The 18,341-nt window shown below is 35.7% G+C and overlaps 1 protein-coding gene across 3 annotated transcripts in view; it reads right to left on the bottom strand.

Moving 5' to 3' along the window:
• PFKP (phosphofructokinase, platelet) overlaps positions 1-18,341 on the bottom strand; it is a 42,807-nt gene that overhangs the window by 5,084 nt on the left and 19,382 nt on the right. Inside the window, exons 5-17 of one of the 3 annotated variants that reach the window (XM_074556240.1) lie at positions 17,774-17,939; positions 17,098-17,142; positions 16,895-17,003; positions 16,323-16,418; positions 15,483-15,575; positions 15,030-15,155; positions 14,379-14,443; positions 13,592-13,661; positions 11,190-11,336; positions 10,195-10,265; positions 9,659-9,746; positions 8,567-8,719; positions 3,348-3,500 (exon numbers count right to left, since the gene is read on the bottom strand). In XM_074556240.1, the coding sequence (XP_074412341.1) occupies positions 3,348-3,500; positions 8,567-8,719; positions 9,659-9,746; positions 10,195-10,265; positions 11,190-11,336; positions 13,592-13,661; positions 14,379-14,443; positions 15,030-15,155; positions 15,483-15,575; positions 16,323-16,418; positions 16,895-17,003; positions 17,098-17,142; positions 17,774-17,939 (1,382 nt within the window). The remainder of the gene's footprint in view (positions 1-3,347; positions 3,501-8,566; positions 8,720-9,658; positions 9,747-10,194; positions 10,266-11,189; positions 11,337-13,591; positions 13,662-14,378; positions 14,444-15,029; positions 15,156-15,482; positions 15,576-16,322; positions 16,419-16,894; positions 17,004-17,097; positions 17,143-17,773; positions 17,940-18,341) is intronic. The other 2 variants (XM_005480394.4, XM_005480393.2) reach the window with 2 other exon arrangements.

Below are 18,341 nucleotides of genomic sequence, written 5' to 3'. Positions count from 1 at the left end.
GTAGAACTAAAATGTTTTTCTACTAGCAATTCTTAACATACACTTGCTTCCTGCAAATACTGAAACAAGAGTTCATTTTGGTTTGTAGTGGCATTAACCAGTTGTGTATCTGCATTTTCTAACACAGATACAAGTAGATATAATGAAACTTTTCAAGGAATTGTGAGATGAATAAACTTCTCTTCTTTAACTCTATTCATTACTTAAGCTTACTTCTTCTTAGTATTGATATTAAAATCTACTGCATTCCCATCTATACTGAACTTTTTTAAGTCCTGAGCATGTACTGCCTAATTACTTTCCAGTAATGATTTCCAGATTAATATAGTTCATTCAAGCACTACTGGTGCATGTTTTAAAATCTTTTTGGTTTTATACAAACAGGTACATATTACTGTAACAAGACTGGAATCTCCATTTGCACCTTACTGGGACCAGCATAAGGAATGTTCTCTACCTGGAGATCTGTTACTTACATGAAACCAGTTATTTCTTAGAGCTGCCTAAGAGAAGAGGAAAGTAACAAAGACAGATGCAATCTCCAGTGTGGCAAGACCTAGGAATCTTAGGAAAAAATTGTAACTCAGGAAAATGCAGAAAATAGTTTACTATTCACCTTTAGGGTTTAGTAATACTCAAGACTCTATTTGACAAATTCACCTCCTGGAATGAATTTTTCTACCATTTGAAGTTATTTTAAAGTTGTTGATAAATGTATTTTCGTTTCAGAAAGCAAGTCAGAGAAATAAAGAGGCCTTATTTTCTTCTTTGTCTTAGAAACAAATAAATAAATAGCATATACCACACTTTGTGACAGGAAGAATTTTGTGAAACGGATGTAGTGTCCCAATACCAGTTCTGTTTAACAAAAATTGAAATGAAAGTACCTGGAAAGTTGTCATCTTGCAACCTGAATTATGGTAACATTAAAAAATCCCCCAACTTTCTGATTTTTGAATGAGTAACTGTAGTTAGTTCACGGTTTTTTAACACCAGAACTTCATTCAGCTAACTGAAAATACTACTTCTGATTGTGAGCAATATGGCCCTTAAAACCATACCTAACACATCACAGAACAAATCATTACCTGATATATGAGAAAACTTAATATAAAAACTCTAGAACTTCTAATATAAGAGAGTTTAATGCATTTGAAGATTAAGACCAGTATATGCAGGTATTTAGGTCAAGCTAGCAAAAGATACATGTAATTTAATTTATACATATTTTATTTATTTATTTGCATATATGCCTATTATGTGGTCACACACAAAAGTGCAGCATTCACATGAATTTATTCAGAATATGGATGTTCTGTTATCCCAAGCAGAGAAAGATCTCCATAACAAACTCTGTCACAAAACTCTATGTTGACTTTCTGTCAGTCTTTCAAAATGACACTTTTACTTTCATGTCTTGGGTTTTACAGTGTCACCAAGCACTTGACTTTCTCCGTGCAGACATTGTTTCATGAAAATTTTTGCAGAATACTCTAGCACAGGAGAAATTTAACTCATTTTTTAAAGAGCTGCCTGAAACTGGATTGGTACTATGTGTTTCACTTACGTTGTAAAACAATCTTGTCTTTAGACAATAAAGATACATGTGGAGATTTCCACCATTTTGAGAGACTTCTAGGATTTGTAAATCCCAAGATTTCTAAAAAGATTTTCCATCTGCTGGCAGGAGAGTGGAATTTTCTGCCTTTTGAGAATCTCCAAGTACCAAGCAAGGAGGTAAATCAGTCATTGCCAATGGGACTAATCAGTTAAAATCTACTTAGAGGGGTTTCTGTCCTTGACCATACAAGAGATGGAGTACAAACTTTCTACTACTCTTGCTTTCTCAGAATTACTGTGACAGAAATACCCAAATATGAAATTGGCACAGGTAGACTTAAATGAATTATAAATTCATACACTACACTACAGGCTGGAAAAGCCAAACCTCAAATGCCTGATGCAGGTTTCAGACATCACAAACAAGGTCTGAGGACTCATTTTGGAATTCTGTTGCTAGTTGAGCTTTCATATGAACTGACCCAGCTTAATGAGAAATCCTAATGTTTGAAACAACAAATCAAGTGTTCTGCTATTAGCATTAGCCAAACATCCTAATGACAATAAAATTCAAATGATGCAACCATACTTTGTTTTACAGAAAGCATCACTGATATGTATACAAACTGTAATTAACTTAGTACCCAAAAAATTACATAAGAGGAAGCAGCACTATATGCAATCATTTGTTGCCCCATTGTGTTTCCAAAATTACCACTTGTGAAGGTGCATAATTCACAATTACAAGATTTAGCTACTTGAATAAATGTCAGGACAAGGGGGGGAAAAGCTGAAGGAGTGGTGAAGTACCCATATCCTGCCTATGAACATTGTTACACGATGAGCCCACACGACACCTTAGGACATCTCAGCCCAGGGATGCTGCACTGCAGCTCCCAAAGGCCAGGGCACCCTGTTTTCTGCCACTGCTCTTCCAGTTATCTACGGAGCTTTTTCACTCACTGTGTAAGAACACTGTATAAAGCAGGAAAACAAACCTGCTTTTCCCAACCCCCTGTAGTCTTGAATTGACTTCCTTGGCAAATTACTTCATGCTTAGTTATATGGCTTGCTAATGATGGGTTTGATAAAAACTCAGAGCTGGTAAGATTTACTCATTTGTTTGCATTACATCTCAGCTCAGTTCCCTTTGCTGTGTCTGAAGCAGAGTAAATAGGACTGAAAGAGCTCATAAAGCAGTTGTATCCAAGGAAAAAACTATGGTAGACTAAAACTAGAACACTGATTGTTCTGACCCTGCATTGTTTAGCTGAACATCAGTGACACACTTCACTGCTTATACTATCTGTGCATTTATATGCACTTAATGTATGTTAAGCCTAATGGAGTTTATGGGATTGTTCATGTGTTTAGTGTTAATCATGTACTTAAAATGCTCTACTGCACTGAGCTCAGTCAATAGTTCATCCAACAAATGAGGCATTTATTTATAAAATATGTGCTTTCTTCTTTTACCTAAGTAATCTTTTACCTAAGTTAAGATAAAAATTAAATTGAAAAAAGCAAAATATTTGATTCTCAGTAAAAGCAAATACCTTAAGCGCTAATGCAGGAGTCTTGAAGAACTAAAGATAGTACCCAAAAATTAAGCATTTAACATATTTTTTCTAAGGTTAATCTTTACTCAGTCTTGGAAAACTGAAGTACTAACTATTAAAAAACACAAGTAACTGAGTTATTTAAGAAAACCAGACATTTCAAAGTCTTTAAGTAACCTCATCTTACACATTTTATCATCTTAACTTTTACAAGATATGCACTCTTACCTCCACAATAGCATTCAAGGCAGTGTCAGCACCAAGGCTATAGTCTGTGCCTGGCACATTGTTGCTAATAGTAGCAGGCACAACACACATAGGAACTGCAAACTCCTCAAAGCTGTCACGCGCCTCGTAGAGCTGCACACAACTTTCAAAGGCCTGAAGCAGTGGTACAAGTGTGAGTGAAACATTCCTTGGCTTTGGGCTGCTCTGCTAATGACTCCTGGCATGTGATGGTAAATGTGGCTGTCCATTGGCCCAAGTAAATACAATTGGTGAGATTATTTGGAGGGGGTAGAAATATCCTGTACATACCACAACAGTGCACTGGGGTTGCATTGGCACAATGCTCTTTGAAGAAATGCAGAGGATTAGTACAAGTTAGTACAGACTGAAGGTGAAGTGTGCAGAGGTTTGAAGCAGCTGGGCAGGAAAGCATAGCACAAATCTAGAATGGAAATCATTCCACAAGAAAGAACTTAAAGAACAGAGTTTGATACATGCTAAGGAGCTTAGAAAGTTAACTAGTAAAACCCTTGCAACTTGAAGAAAATGCTTAAAGAAAGACACTTTTTAAAAAAAACTATGTTATCCTAGAAAGTCAAGACACGCATCTATTTCCACCAAGAGAAAGGAAAAAAAGTTCACCCATGCCTTCAAAGTTTCTATCAACATCACACATCTGGCCTCTGTGAACACAGACTGGAGGTAGGCCTAGAAAAATCCAGGAATATATGCACATGGATGAGTTAATAAAGTTTGCAAGTATAGTTCAAGAATTCTTTGAAAAGCAGTTTTAGGTCCTTGGAATGACTCCAAACTTTACTAAATATATTATCATGTCAAAAGGATTAGGTGCTCCTAGTGGATGTCAAAATAAATGTTGAGATTTTGCAGCTGTTTTAAGTAAACATATATTACATTATTCCAATTATTTCTAATCTAAACTCATCAGCATCCCTCATGAAGTGTGGCAATTTTTCAAACTGCCTATGTTGGCTCTCCACCAGAAAGCCTGATTACGGAGGACACGATGTTTTCATCTCTTTCTCCCAGAAACTGATGTTCACAGAAGTCTCATTTTCTTGATTTCTCAAATGGGTTCAGAGAAGCCAATTACTGCAGATCAAAATTAGCTACCTACTGAGGTATCTCCAGGCATATCTGCACAGTGACTGATTTAAGGAAAAACTTAGAAGAAAATTATGGGTAAATCCCCTACCTGTGAGAGTTCTCCTTCAGAGCTTTTGTTCTAGACAGAGCAGATCCTGTTCAGTGAGAAGACAGGATATTTATGGCTGTAGGTGCATAAGTACAAACCAACTTTCTAAAAAATTTCTCTTCTCACTGTTTTGCAAATGAAATGGCTCAATGCTATATTTTCAGTTTGAGGTTGAAACACAGTCTAAAAGGTGGCACTTTCAGACCTAAAGAGCTCAGAAGAACTAGAGTCAGGAGCAACAAATGGGAGGGGTTATTTGGGATTTGGTTTTTTTGAGTGGCTGAGACTTCACTTAGGAAATTCCAGTAATTGCCTGGCCCAACTCAGCTCAGTCAGGCTGCTTTGAACTTTTATTTCTATTAAAAGAATAAAGACATACAAAGTAACAGCAGTTTGGTAAAACCACACAGCTTCCTGGAGATCTGCAGAACATGAGTTTCTCTAAAAGGTTTTATACTAAGACTTCTGGAAAAACAAGTCAAAGGGAGAAGTAGAGCAATAACTAACATAACTGGTTAGTCTGCATTTATGATATGTTAAGATGCAGTTATGATATGTTGTACTTGCATTAAATATTGCCATTTTATTTGATGCAAGTGATTCAGCCAACATATCCAATGACTGTACCTTCACCAAGCTCGAGCATTAGATGATTATATGCAACATCTTTGCATCACTGTGGCAAAACATTAAAATGCTTTTAATATATAGTCACTTAATTATAAAGGGTAAATAAGTGATCAATGGTTTTAGCAACTGCTATACTAATATTTTTTTTAATTACTACAGTAAGGCCATAGAGGGATACTGCACTATGTTAATAAAATGGTTTAATAATTTCCTACCCTTTTATTGGATTTGTGTTACTAAAAAGGTTGTTGCCATAACCAACATAACCAAGGATGCTTTATAAAAATTCTGCAGTCAAGCAAAGACTACTGTTTTAAGATGATCTAAATACAAATACCCACTGAAGGGAATGGAGCTACTGTCCTTACTCCACATCAGCTGTTACCAGGACTGAAGGAGATGAAAAGTTAACAGGTTAGCTAGTGGCCTGGCTAATTTTCAGCTTTCTCACTCAGAGTAATGTCTGTTTTCCATGGGAAATGTGTGCCTTAAGGCATCTGACTGTAGCTTTCTTTGTTCCTCAGGGAATGTTTTTGTGGTTTTTTCCCCACAAAACCAAATTATCAATCTGTACCCCCTTTTCCCTTGGTGAAAAGAAAGGTATGATTGTCAAAGAAACACAGTGGAAAGTTTTAGTCTCTCCCTTTTTCAGGTTCCATTATTCTCATCTAGCTGATACCTTTCCTTTCATTTCATGGCTGTCACATTCCTGAGGTCTGACATCTAAAATAATATCCTATTTATTTCATTGAATTAGCAACATACTTGAAAATACAGATATTTTTATTATAGTAGTTATTTTAGTGATGCTTCATGTAATAGAAAATTTGAAGCTCATGTTCTTATCCTGCAATCCTACAAGGGTAAATTTTTATGCCTATAAAGATCAGCCTTAAGCATATCCTCCTCAGGTAGAAACATCCAGCTTTTCCCAGGTACTTTATGTTCTCATTAGCAGTTTTTCTAATATTCTGAAAAGTGAAGTGAAAAATACAGTTTATCATAAATTTAAAACACTCTTCAAAAGATAAATCAAATTTGAAGCCAAGATTTTAAAACAGAAATGGAAAAAATTGAACATTTCAGAAAGGTTCCCATGATCTGTTATAGAATCTAAAGTAGTTATTGAGCAATGTTTATGCCTTTGTGAGGAGCACACTTTTACTAATCTCTCATTCAGAAGTTATGTATCTGTTAAGTCTGTTTTTTGTTTTTCTTTTTAAATGCAGAATTTTAACACATTTTATCAGCCAATGTCTCAGCATACTATTTACACTTGACAAGTTAAAACAACTGCCAAGTGTCTAATGATGGCAAAGAGCAACAATCCCTGATTACCAGCACAATTGTACTTACCTGACTAGAGGGAGGCAAGAGCACACAAGTAAGAACCATACCACAGAAAAACTAAGTGTGATGCCACTTTGGTGTTCAGACAGCACTGAAAAACTGAGCACTTTTGGTGCTCTGACACCACTGTAAACTATGATGCATTTATTGACCTAACTGTGGTAACAGGAATAAAACCTACCTATAAACCAGATAAAATGGATATTCATGTCCACCTCCTACTTTGGTTTATGACAGTCAATTGTATGACAGGTACTGGGCTTATCTGGTCACATTTAACAGGGGCACAGTTGCTACTGCACCTCATCTGAGCATGGCACAAGAGTGAAAGGATGCACTTTTCACTGGGAGTTTTTGTGAATCACATTCAAACAATCAGAGCAAAAAACTGAAATGATGTCTTCCAAATGCAAAAGTCTGAAAAGTCTGCTCCCTCCAAAAAAAAAAAGCAAACCAAGCCAAACAAAAAAAAAGAGAAAACCCCAAAATTTAATTTTCTACTCAACTGAATATAAATCTTGCAAAGCCATTACTTTTCATATTCAATGCAGAGAAAAATCTAGGCAAAATTAAATGCAAAACAACCAGAAGAAAGCCATTAGCAAAAAAAATAAAAGCTTTTGAAAAGTTTTCAGCTCTCACATTGAAAATACAAACATCTTTATATCTAATGAAGGCAAATGACACCTAGAAACCTAAATAGAAAAGCAAACAACAACAACAGACTGCCTGACTACTACATATCTCCTTTGCATGAAATAACCTATAAAAAGAAGTCAGTATGGTTAACAAAGTTTATGAAGATAAGAAAAGAGGGAAAGCAGATGTTATGCACAATCATTTTACTCACCTTAGTTCATGATCAGTCATTTTGGACAGATATTTTTATTTACCAGAACTGGAAACAACATCAAGTTGTTTGGTATACAACCCAAGTTGTCAATAAACAATTAATTCAGTGAATTTTAGTTAGCTTACAGTCTTATTCAAGGCAATACTTCAGGAAACTGATATTTCCTAACTGAAGGGTTTCCTTTGATGAAGTTAAAATTATTTATGCTAGAATGGTGGGAAAAACTGGTAGTGCATTCAAAGTTGGTGGCACCTGAAGAATCCTTGACATTAAAAAGCTACCATGATTAAAATTTTCAAATACCTTTAAGTGACAAGAGAACTGTCATTTAATTTTCAAACGCAACTTGAAACTCTTTTTGTGTAACTGACTAAGCTTTCTGTTCAACTGAAATTAACTGAGGAATGGCTGGGGTTGGAAGGGACCTCTGGAGGCCATGCAGCCCAACCCCCTGCCAAGGCAGGAACACCTGAGCAAGTGACACAGGAACAATCCAGGAGGGTTTGGATTATCTCCACAGGAGACTGCAGCACCTCCCTGGGCAGCTTTCTCCACTGCTCTATCACACTCAAAGTGAAGAAGCTTTTTCCTCATAAGAGATTAAACATTCAATTTTTACTTTATGTTGTATTAATGGATTTGATTTTTTTAAAAAATTACTTCACATGTCTCAACTCTTTTTATTAAATCTGCTATTAGGAGAATAAATGTAATGTCTATTACTGAGAAATACGGATTTTATGTATTGTCTTAGAGGAGTAAAATGTTACATAACTAAGAATCTCCTTCTCAACAGAGCAGCTTTCCTCAGTGCTGCAGCTGGGTATACTACAACTCTATATTATGAACACAGATTTTTTCCCCTCTACACTGAAATTGATCATCCAAGTCTCAGCTTTAGGTTTCTTTCTTTCTTATACAACAAGAGATGCCATCTTCCACTTAAAAAATTCAGAGGTCATGGTAGTTTCAGCAGAAACTAAATGGAAGCATTTGGGATCCTAGACTTTCTCTTTTCTACAGTGGTGCCATGACTGTGTTTATATCAAGTAATTATAATTTCCCAGATCACATTTCTGAAGTTCTGGTCTACAAAAATATCCAGTAGTAGCCAATTAAGTAAGTTTAAACAACTGCTTTGTTAGTATATGCACACCAGAGCAGACTTACATCAGTTATAGTGTTCAGAGCAGTATCTGCACCAATGCTGAAATCTGAACCCGGTACATTGTTGGATACAGTTGCAGGAACCATAACCATTGGAACACAGAATTCGTCATATTTCTCCCGAGCTGCTGACAATTCCAGAAGTCCAAGGTAAGCCTGTTGGGCACAGGCATCAGGTGAAAAATTAGGATGAATAAAGGAAGGGCAGAGTTGGGAGTGACAAAATGAGAAGGGCCACAGGGGGAGCCATTTCTACCACAGCACACTTCAGCAAGTCAGAGCACTAAGGAATCACTAAAATCTAACACAGACAAAAAAGAAAGTATTAGAAACAGGCATATATTTGAAAACAATAAACAGATTGTATATAAATAAACATATAAATAAATATGTTGTCTTGAAAATGAACAATTTAGGCACAGAAAGTTGGTTTTCAACAAAACAAACTAGTCCCCCAATCTTCAGGTACTGTTACTCCTGATTTAAAAATCTTGATATTCCTGAATTAGGGTCATAGCTAACAGCTTGGACCAAAAAGGAAGATACATTCTTTATCAAAAAGCAATGAGCACATTCTTCTCTGCAAGGAGTGGGCAAAACACTTTCCTGAATCAAAATTTCCAAAATTAATTGCTTTTTCAGAAAAAAGCAAACATGAAATACAGGAAAAAAATACTTCTCTAGATCCGTTACAGATTTTGACATGCACTATGTGTGAGGAGTGGCTTAAATAAGGAACCATAGTGGAATTTCTACTAAGAGTCAAGAACATCTGCAAAGATGTTCCAAGTGTTGATACAGTACAGACTGAAATTTGCACAGCAGAAGTCATTAATTTATTTTAATACAAAAAACTATAACACTATCTCATCTCATTTATCCATTTAGCACATCTGTTAGCAGTTCTAGGCACTGTATTGAATGCCAGCTTTTTTGATAGACAACACTCACGATTCTAAACACTATCTATGTCATGTATCAAATATACATAGAACCAAATGGATCTTACATGAAGATTGGGTAAAAATCAAACCAAACTATTAATTTTGTTAGGAATTCTAGTCTACTTAGACATAATTAGATATTTCAGTGTACCTCAAATCCACCAATAACCATAAGGGCGTTAATGTTGTTAGTGCGCATCTGGTCAGCAATCTTCTCCAAATATTTTGCAGGAAGAGTACTAAAAATCATTAAACCAAAAGAAAAATAAAAACAATTTACAGACTCTGAAGCACTAAGAATTCATTACTAAGCTGAAACCATAAAGTCAGCAGGCAACACAATGGTTTTTGTTTTACATATTTATCCATACAAGTAGCTCTTCCAGACAAACAATAAGGACTCATGTCAAGTGTAAGGAAACTGCAGGTCTGAAATCCTTTAAAGTGTAAGGACCCCAGGAAATTTTTAAGTTGATGTCCCAACTCCCACTCTTAAGAGGTGGTTCAGTACTATAAAGATACCCTTGGAACACAAGGATTTGAACAAAAGACAAACTCAAAAAACCCCAATGTACAAAAACTGAGGACTTAAAAACACTCTGTGTGAAGAAAAGAGCATGGAATCATACAGTGGCTATATAAATCACTACAGTTCATCATATCAATTGACAAAAATATTGATGTTACCGTTTTGTACCAAGAATTGATCCTCCTTGACCAGTCCAGCCTCCAACATCTCCCCAGGAAATTTCCTTAATCTTTGAATAAAAGTAAAAACAGAGGTTTTGTTCAGTGATTATCCAATAAATTCTCTTGAGCTGCAGCAAACAACAGGTACTACTTCATGAAAAGCTGTTGGAAGAAGTTGCTGGGCACTGACGTCACTAAAACTAAATGAGGCCAAGGAAGAAAACAGCATCAAGAGCTTAACTCTATTTCTCTTAAATTATTACAATCCCTTTCGGTGTTACCCCTTGATACCCTAACTGCTTTGTTGCCTTGCATTAGGCAGCAAGTCCTTTCCATTCCATTTGCTCTTTCTTCTTCCAGACCAAGATGAACCTATCTCTGTGTTTCATATCTCAATCCTATTTTCACCTATCCTCTCCTACTGAATGTGAAGCAAAAAAAATCTAAGTTAGGTCTTTGATGTAAGTTTTGGGATCTATGCATCCAGCCAAGAACAGAAATCAGTAATCTTGCATTCAGTTTCTCTTCAGTACACCAACCAATGCATAACACTTAAAAACAAGTGAATAGAAGAATCTAACTTACCTAAGGAAGGAAAAGCTTCCTCCCTCAATGAGCACCATTACAAAGTTTCTTACAGCAAAGGAATACATGTGCAATAGCTCATTGTTCAGAATCAGAGATTATTCTGCTACTCTGAAAAAACTTCAATATGCTCAACATTGACCAAAACTCAAAGGCAGGATTCATCTGAACTCATTTTGTAGCTCTGCACCATGTGATTAGCAACACTCAGCATAAATGAACTTACAGTCTTGAATAGTTGAGAAATAGTTACAGTCTAGGTTTTAGAGATCTTTATGAAATAAAAGCACTTGGAGAGCCAGTTCCCTGAGCAGTTATGACAGAACACACCTTCCAAGAGCATGAATAAAGGTGGTGGTGTGGGATGGGGTACCCAGCACTTGGTAACGCACACACGTGACACTGACCTTCCCTCTAGCGAAGCCTTCAAAGCCATCAATGACAGCAAAGATTTTGTGCCCTTCAGTCATGCCAACTCTCACTGCAGCCCTCACGGCCGCGTTCATTCCAGCTGCAGGGGCACCCACATTTAAAACTGCCACATTGAAATTACTCTGCAAGATAGAAAATTGTATTTAGTAGGGACTTTGATTTCTACACCATAGTTAAGTGGTACATCATATGTAGTTGCTAAATACTAAAATGTAGGAAACAAAATTTCAAAGCCCCTAAACATGTTGAAAATTTGAAGTTAACTGCAAGGTGCAGACACATTTCCCCACTTGCAGAATATCAAAGAGACAAACAATTTAAAAAAAAAAGTTCTTAAATAAGACTTTATCATAATTCCATTTGGTTTGCAAGTTAAATTATTCAGGTTTTAATATTCTAGCCCAGGTTCAAGAAACATAAAATAGAATCACAAAATAGTTTGGGTTGGAAGGATCATAAAGATCATCTCATTCCAATCCCCTGACATGGCCAGGGACACCATTCACTAGGCCAGGATGCTCAGAGCTCCACCCAACCTGGCTACTGTTATTTATTCAACCAGCTTCATTTTACTAAAGCAGGAATTTTTTTTGCAAACACATTGACAACAAAAAAGCAAAAGAAAAAAGACTCTAGCACCACAGCATTTATGTGTGTATCATCAGTACAATGCAGAGAGGAACAGACAAGTTTGAAAATTAAAGCTATTGGCCAGGTTTTTCAAGCAGCTGACAATACATTAGTGAACACAAGCACTCAGCATCTTTTCCAACCCCACACATTTTCAGATTATGGAAGTTTTTAAAATATTTTTGAATGACAATTATAACAATTTGGTCCTGCAGAAGAGGTAGAAGGTATTTAGCTTTATTCTGTAAGAAGAGAACAAAAATAAACAAAACAAAAAAAATAGAACAGTTGTTAGGTAACTATCATAGAATCTCATCTGATTAAAAACCAAAACAAGCAAACAAAAAAAAACCAAAAAAAACCCCAAACCAACAACAGCCCCTCCAAAAAAACACAATAAAAGAGACACAAACCAGAGTATATGTAGTGGGCTTTTTTTGGTGGGTTTTTTTTTGTTCTTGTACTGTTGAAGGAGTGTATAAAAATGCAATGTAAACACAAACAGCAAAATATAATGTGTGCAGAAGCACTGCTGAAGCAGAGCATTCAGCTGGCTCTCCTGATCCGATCAGCTTAGCTCTTTCCTCAATTCCTGTGACATGCACATTTCATCTACTTTTTAATTCCTATTCAACCTCTTTTACTGAAGGCACATGGTTCTGTAGTATGGTCAAATCTGGGTAGTTAGTAATTACACATGGCCTACATTTCCTTCTAATGCCATTTATCACAGAAGGTATAAGAGAAGTATCTAAAAAAAAATACAAAAGCCCAGAGCTAACAGTCCTGGATTTGCACTGCTGTATTAAAACAAACAAACAAACAACCCACCACCCAAACACCTGATCTGCCAAAGAAAATGTTAAATACCCACCTAGAAAACCCTGAATTCCTTGATCTCTTTAAGATCAGTCTTAGGACCTTACTGCATTATCAATGCAATTTTGCTCCTTAATAATATTGAGAAGCTACCACCAGTCATCATTACTCAAATATTTATTTGGGATAAAGATTTCTAGAAAGTATAACAGCAATATCATTATGCAAATAAGGTAACAAATGGTCACAAACCACAATTAAAAGAGGAATTAACAAGATGAGATGACATACTCATCAACTATGATCAAACAGAATTATTCAGTAAACTTCTAATAAAACCAAAAATAAATCCCTTCTAAGATTTGTTTGCACACAAAATTTAGTGTCTGCTTCCTAAATAAATCCAAATTTCCTCTTATAGAAATCTTAGGGACTATAAAGAAACTAGATGTCCATTACTGTATTATGCAGAGTGACTTATTTCACATAAAGTTGATCTATCCTCAGTACTGCTTCCCATGAATTCCTGTATTTACCCTTACCCTTGAGTGGTTTTACCCTTCAAAGGGAAGGCTTAGAATTCTTTTAATATAGAACCTTCCTTTAACGAAATATTTTCAGTCTTGATTTTAAACATCATCCCTCCTTCTCTCCATGGTAAGAAACAGAGGGCAAAACAGTAACTATTAGGGCCAGACATTCTAACAATTGGCACCAGCTGTACATCCAAAACAGAGGGAAACTACTTACTGCAATTTTCTAGTTACAATTGTATTTCACTTTAAAAATGTTACCTATTATTAAACTACTGTGCTTCAAGTATCTTCATAATATTTAATTTGTAACCTATGCTACAATAGAGGTTTGAAGGGAGTTATTAATGGATCCCAAAGCAGACATGCATTGCACATTTCACAAACCCCCTTACCTTTGGAAGCTCAGCATCTGGCTTTTTGTGCGACAGTAACTTGTACGTGTTAAGGTTGTTTTCAAAGCTCCTAAACAAAGGAGCAAATAAGATCAGCAAATAAAATAGTAAACTCATAGTTATTTTAAAGGAGTTTTTAAACTCATAGTTATTTTAAAGGAATATTTGAATTTTTCAGAAACATTAAAAAACTGGTATGAAATATTAACACCATTGTTAATGCACATGCAAAGCATGGCAAAAATTGTAAATAAGAGAATAATGAAAAATATTCAATTCTTTAAGATAAGAGTCATAAAATAAAAAACAACTATGCAGTTAATAAATTAGCTTTCTAGACTGGGGAGAAAGCATTTTATTATCAGATGACTTGAAACAGAAACCACTCTCCGGACAGGACTGAAGAATACCTCCTCCAACATTACTGCTGGAAAACTACCAACTACTCACAAGCAAGCTCACAGGACTGGCCTCAAATTCATGAATAAACAAACTTATGGCAGCTACCAGTCAGGTCATACAGCACAGCAGCTTTTTGCTTTGTGACCAGTTAGCCCAGGAACAGCTCCCAGTCTGACACAGCAGAGAATTACAGTTTGCTTTGTTTTGGTGCAAGTAGGAATTTCAATTATTCTATGTAGGCAACTCTTCTGTCTCTTCTCATTCTCAAACCCATAAAACTATACAGTTAGTAAGATATTTACAATAAAATGTCATGTGTCAGCATAACAGCAAAACAATTATTCGTTTCTACAGCAAATAAACTGATATAAGCTATTGGCCATACCTTCCACGAAGCCTCACAGCCTCAAGGAATCTTCCCTCATCCATGGCTTTCTGGACTTCTTGAGTCTTGAAAAAACAAGTTGATTACTTGGTATGTTTAAAAAATACAGGACTTCAAATATTTAATATATTCCATATGTTAAATATATTTCCACAGTGAAAAAAGAAATACTGACATTTGCTCAATTTATGAGCTACCACCTCTCACAGAATAAATTACAGGGTGGAAGAGAAGAAGAAAGTAGAAACAAATACCTAAGGCTTTAATGGGACAAAGAAATCAACGTATCGATTGTGAACTTTTTTCTTTCAGTTTAAACTGTGCAGTTTTTGTAAAGAAACCTGACTTGTGTATAACACGTAAATGGATGCAAGCATCTGAAGAATTTGTTGTAACAATAAAAACAGAAGATCTGAGATGAAATTTTAGAAAACATTAAGAAGTTATGTATTTGTTATTCCTTGATAGTTCGCAAATGAATAGTGAATAGTAACACATAGAGAACATATATGAACTTCATTATTCATTCCCAAACATGGGAAAGAGCTGTACACATTCCATCAGTGTCCTAATGAGGACAGGCAGTTATTGTACATAGTAGTCTGTTGTAGTAAATAAATAACATAAACTGGCTTTTTGCCAGAGCCTCACCATCTGCACACACTCCATCAGAGGCAGACGGACAGCCTGGTTTCCAGACAGGGACACAACACAGGCAGGGGTATCGGGAGTAGCTTCTAAAAGGGCAAGCACGGCTTCCACACCCATACGACTCGCCTGCAAGGACAGAACCTTGGAGTGTTCAAGCAAGCACTGAAATACACAAGGCCTCAAATCACAGAAATGGTCCTGATTTCTCCACAAATCACTCCTTGGTAAGGTGAAAAAGCTGTGGGCTGTTTATACACATGAGTATGGACGATCAAGCTTTGCATTTTGACCCTAAGCATAGATTCCTAAACACAAAGTGCTTCACTACTCTAAATTTGAGCTATTCAGACAGTTAACAGTTGGATTTGTGACGTTAGTCACATAGAGACCCATCCAAATAAATGCAGTTGTCCTGTGTGGTGCCATGAGCAGTTATTTGGGAATAATACTCACAAGAATTCTGTCAAAAGCTGAAGGGGTTCCACCTCTTTGCACATGGCCCAGGATGGTTACGCGAGTGTCAAAACCAAGCCGCTGAACCACGAGCTGCAAAGAATTCCAAATACAGTGGGTTTATCATTACCATTATTTATATAGATGTACATCATGTACATTTAACACCACTTAATGCTAAATGTTACTTCACAAAACTGCAATTCTGAATGAAGTTAAAGATATCTCTAAAACTGACAGCTAATGGAAAACAGAACTTCATAGTCACAGGACAGGTAAATCCCAGGTAAAGCCAGAGTATCATACTACTTTCCACCATAGCTGCTTTCCACCAGTGACTATTTCCCAATTTATTTCTTAATGAGCCCTTTAAAAAAACAAAAAAGGCATAAAAATGCAGCTTAAAAGTTTTTTTTAATCTTAAACACCAATGAAATTTTTAGCAAAGCAACCATTTGGACAAGACTTTGTCCAAAGCACACAGTATTAGTTCACTGTGAGACAGACCAATATTAAAAATTTTACCAGACATACAAAGTAAAATAGGATTATAAATATAGGTTTGAGCTGCTTTCAAACTATCAATTAAGGCACACATGAAGCAGATGCTTTTGAACTGCTGTGTTGCATTACAAAGAAAAAAGGTTCCAATTAATTGCCACTGAAAACATTGCCCTTTAATTTGACTATGGAATTTTAGATGGTAAAGCACAAGGATAAAATACAATTGTGTGATAAGCTACTTAATGGGAACAGATTTACTCTACAGAAATGTTATTGTTAACAATAAGCCCCATCTTATGAACAGAAATCTTGTATCATAGGGATGTTGACACTTACATCCTTAACCTTCTCTGATGTTATAGGTTTGTTGTGGCAATCAATAGCTCCTTCAGCTACAATAATAATATTCAGCCTTTTCTTTCGTGCACGGTTCTGTAATAAAAATAAAAGCATATTCCTGTAGTTAAAAAAACCCCACCAGTAATTTACAACATAATTTTATAATCATTTGCTATACATTATGCTTCTAGGATTTCAGGAAACATTCCTTGTATTTGATCACTCATACGTGATGTGTTCTCACGCCTTTTACTTTCATACACATCTTTTCACTGATGAAGTAAAATGTCTAACATAAGTTGCTGAGGAAATGTACACATTTTGCTTATATATATATAATTTTATGCTTATTAATAATTATTAATATGCTTATTATAATTCCCAGGGCAGGTCATATGACTTCTCAAAACAATCACAGAGTACAAGAAAAGAAATGTTGAAGATCACAGAGAACTTTATGTGACACGAAAACCAAAGACTTGCTCAAAGTCCTGATCACACTTTTTCATCACTGCTTAAATAAACATCCACAAAGACATGAGGGAATCTCAAACACATTGACAAATTACCTCTGAAAGCTTAACACACATTGAATCTTCCCAGCCTTCTTCTGGTGGGTATTCAGGAATAAACACCCAATCTGCACCACAGGCTAAGGCACTAACCAGAGCTAGATAGCTAAAAAACAGAACAAATTATTAGACTTTTATGGTTCAGATTTCTTTCATAATTGCACCTGTAAAAGACACAAAATGCTGAAGACAATACATACCCACAGTGTCTCCCCATAACCTCCAGAACAAATGTCCTCTGATGGCTGTCAAAATAAGAAAACAAATTAACTGAACCTAGTATCATGAAATAGCTTGTGTTTACTATGATTACTGAACTCAGAATTCTTTAGCAAAACAGAAAAACATTAAGAAAACAAAATCATTACCATATTAAATAATATATTTAAAATTAAGTATCTTCCAATGCATAATTCATTTTCACTTTCTTGCAAAACATACTATGAGAGAAGATATGAACCTTTACTGGAAATGTAAATGATGCCGACCCATAGTTAAGAACTCTAATGGCACAGCTGTATTTAAAAAAAAATTAATTGCTTCATTCTTACTGAAATAAAGCTTATATAACACAGATGCTATTTTTGTGTTGTTCATGGTGTGTCTGGATCTTCTCTAACAGACTATGTCTGAAAAAGACTAAAAACATTGAAACCAAGTCTGCCCCTAAGGCTGATGCAGTCTCTGTGATTGCATACTTGAAGTGCTGCCATGACAGGAATGATGAAAAAGCAGTTACTAAGAGAAAAAGAAACCAAGACATTTGAAACATGCAGCCAAAAAGAAATTTTATTTCCCCACCTACCTAACCTCTATTTAACATGAACTTAAACAAAAGCATAAGCATGTGTGTATTTGCTATCAGCCTCTATATACCTCTGAGCAGTGGTCATGATGGCATCCACAACTTCAATTATTCTGTGCAGAGCTGAGTCAGTACCTATGGTCATATCAGTGCCACAGAAGTCATTGTCTATGGATCCAACCATTCCCACAATGTTAAGGTAAGCATATTTCTTAACAGCCTCTGCATCAATCTTTCCTGTAAAGAAGTATTCAGAGAAAGAACTGTAAGACTACTAAAAAAAACCCATTAGATGTATTGCTTGGATGCTCTACTTTTATAAACTAAACATATCCAAACATTAAATTATGTTTAGATATTTTAGGCAACAAGGTTAGTCAAAACTACAAACAAAAGCCAGTCAAACATCCAAACAAAAGAATCCTGCACAGAACTCCTTACAGTAAGGAAGGAAATAAGAGCTTTTCAGTCCATTTCAAAGTGTCAAGTAATTATCAAGTTTCGTGACCAACCTTAAAATTGATGGTTTCAGATTAAAACAGTAGCATTCAAACTGTAGTTTCAGTGTAGAACATGCAATGAAGAAGCAAAAGGATGCAAACTGGATGTGATTAGGGGCATAAACAGTTAGAAACCAGC

The sequence above is a fragment of the Zonotrichia albicollis genome, chromosome 1 (genome assembly GCF_047830755.1).
Source record: "Zonotrichia albicollis isolate bZonAlb1 chromosome 1, bZonAlb1.hap1, whole genome shotgun sequence".
NCBI lineage: Eukaryota > Metazoa > Chordata > Aves > Passeriformes > Passerellidae > Zonotrichia > Zonotrichia albicollis.
This window is presented reverse-complemented; position numbering and strand designations above follow the sequence as displayed.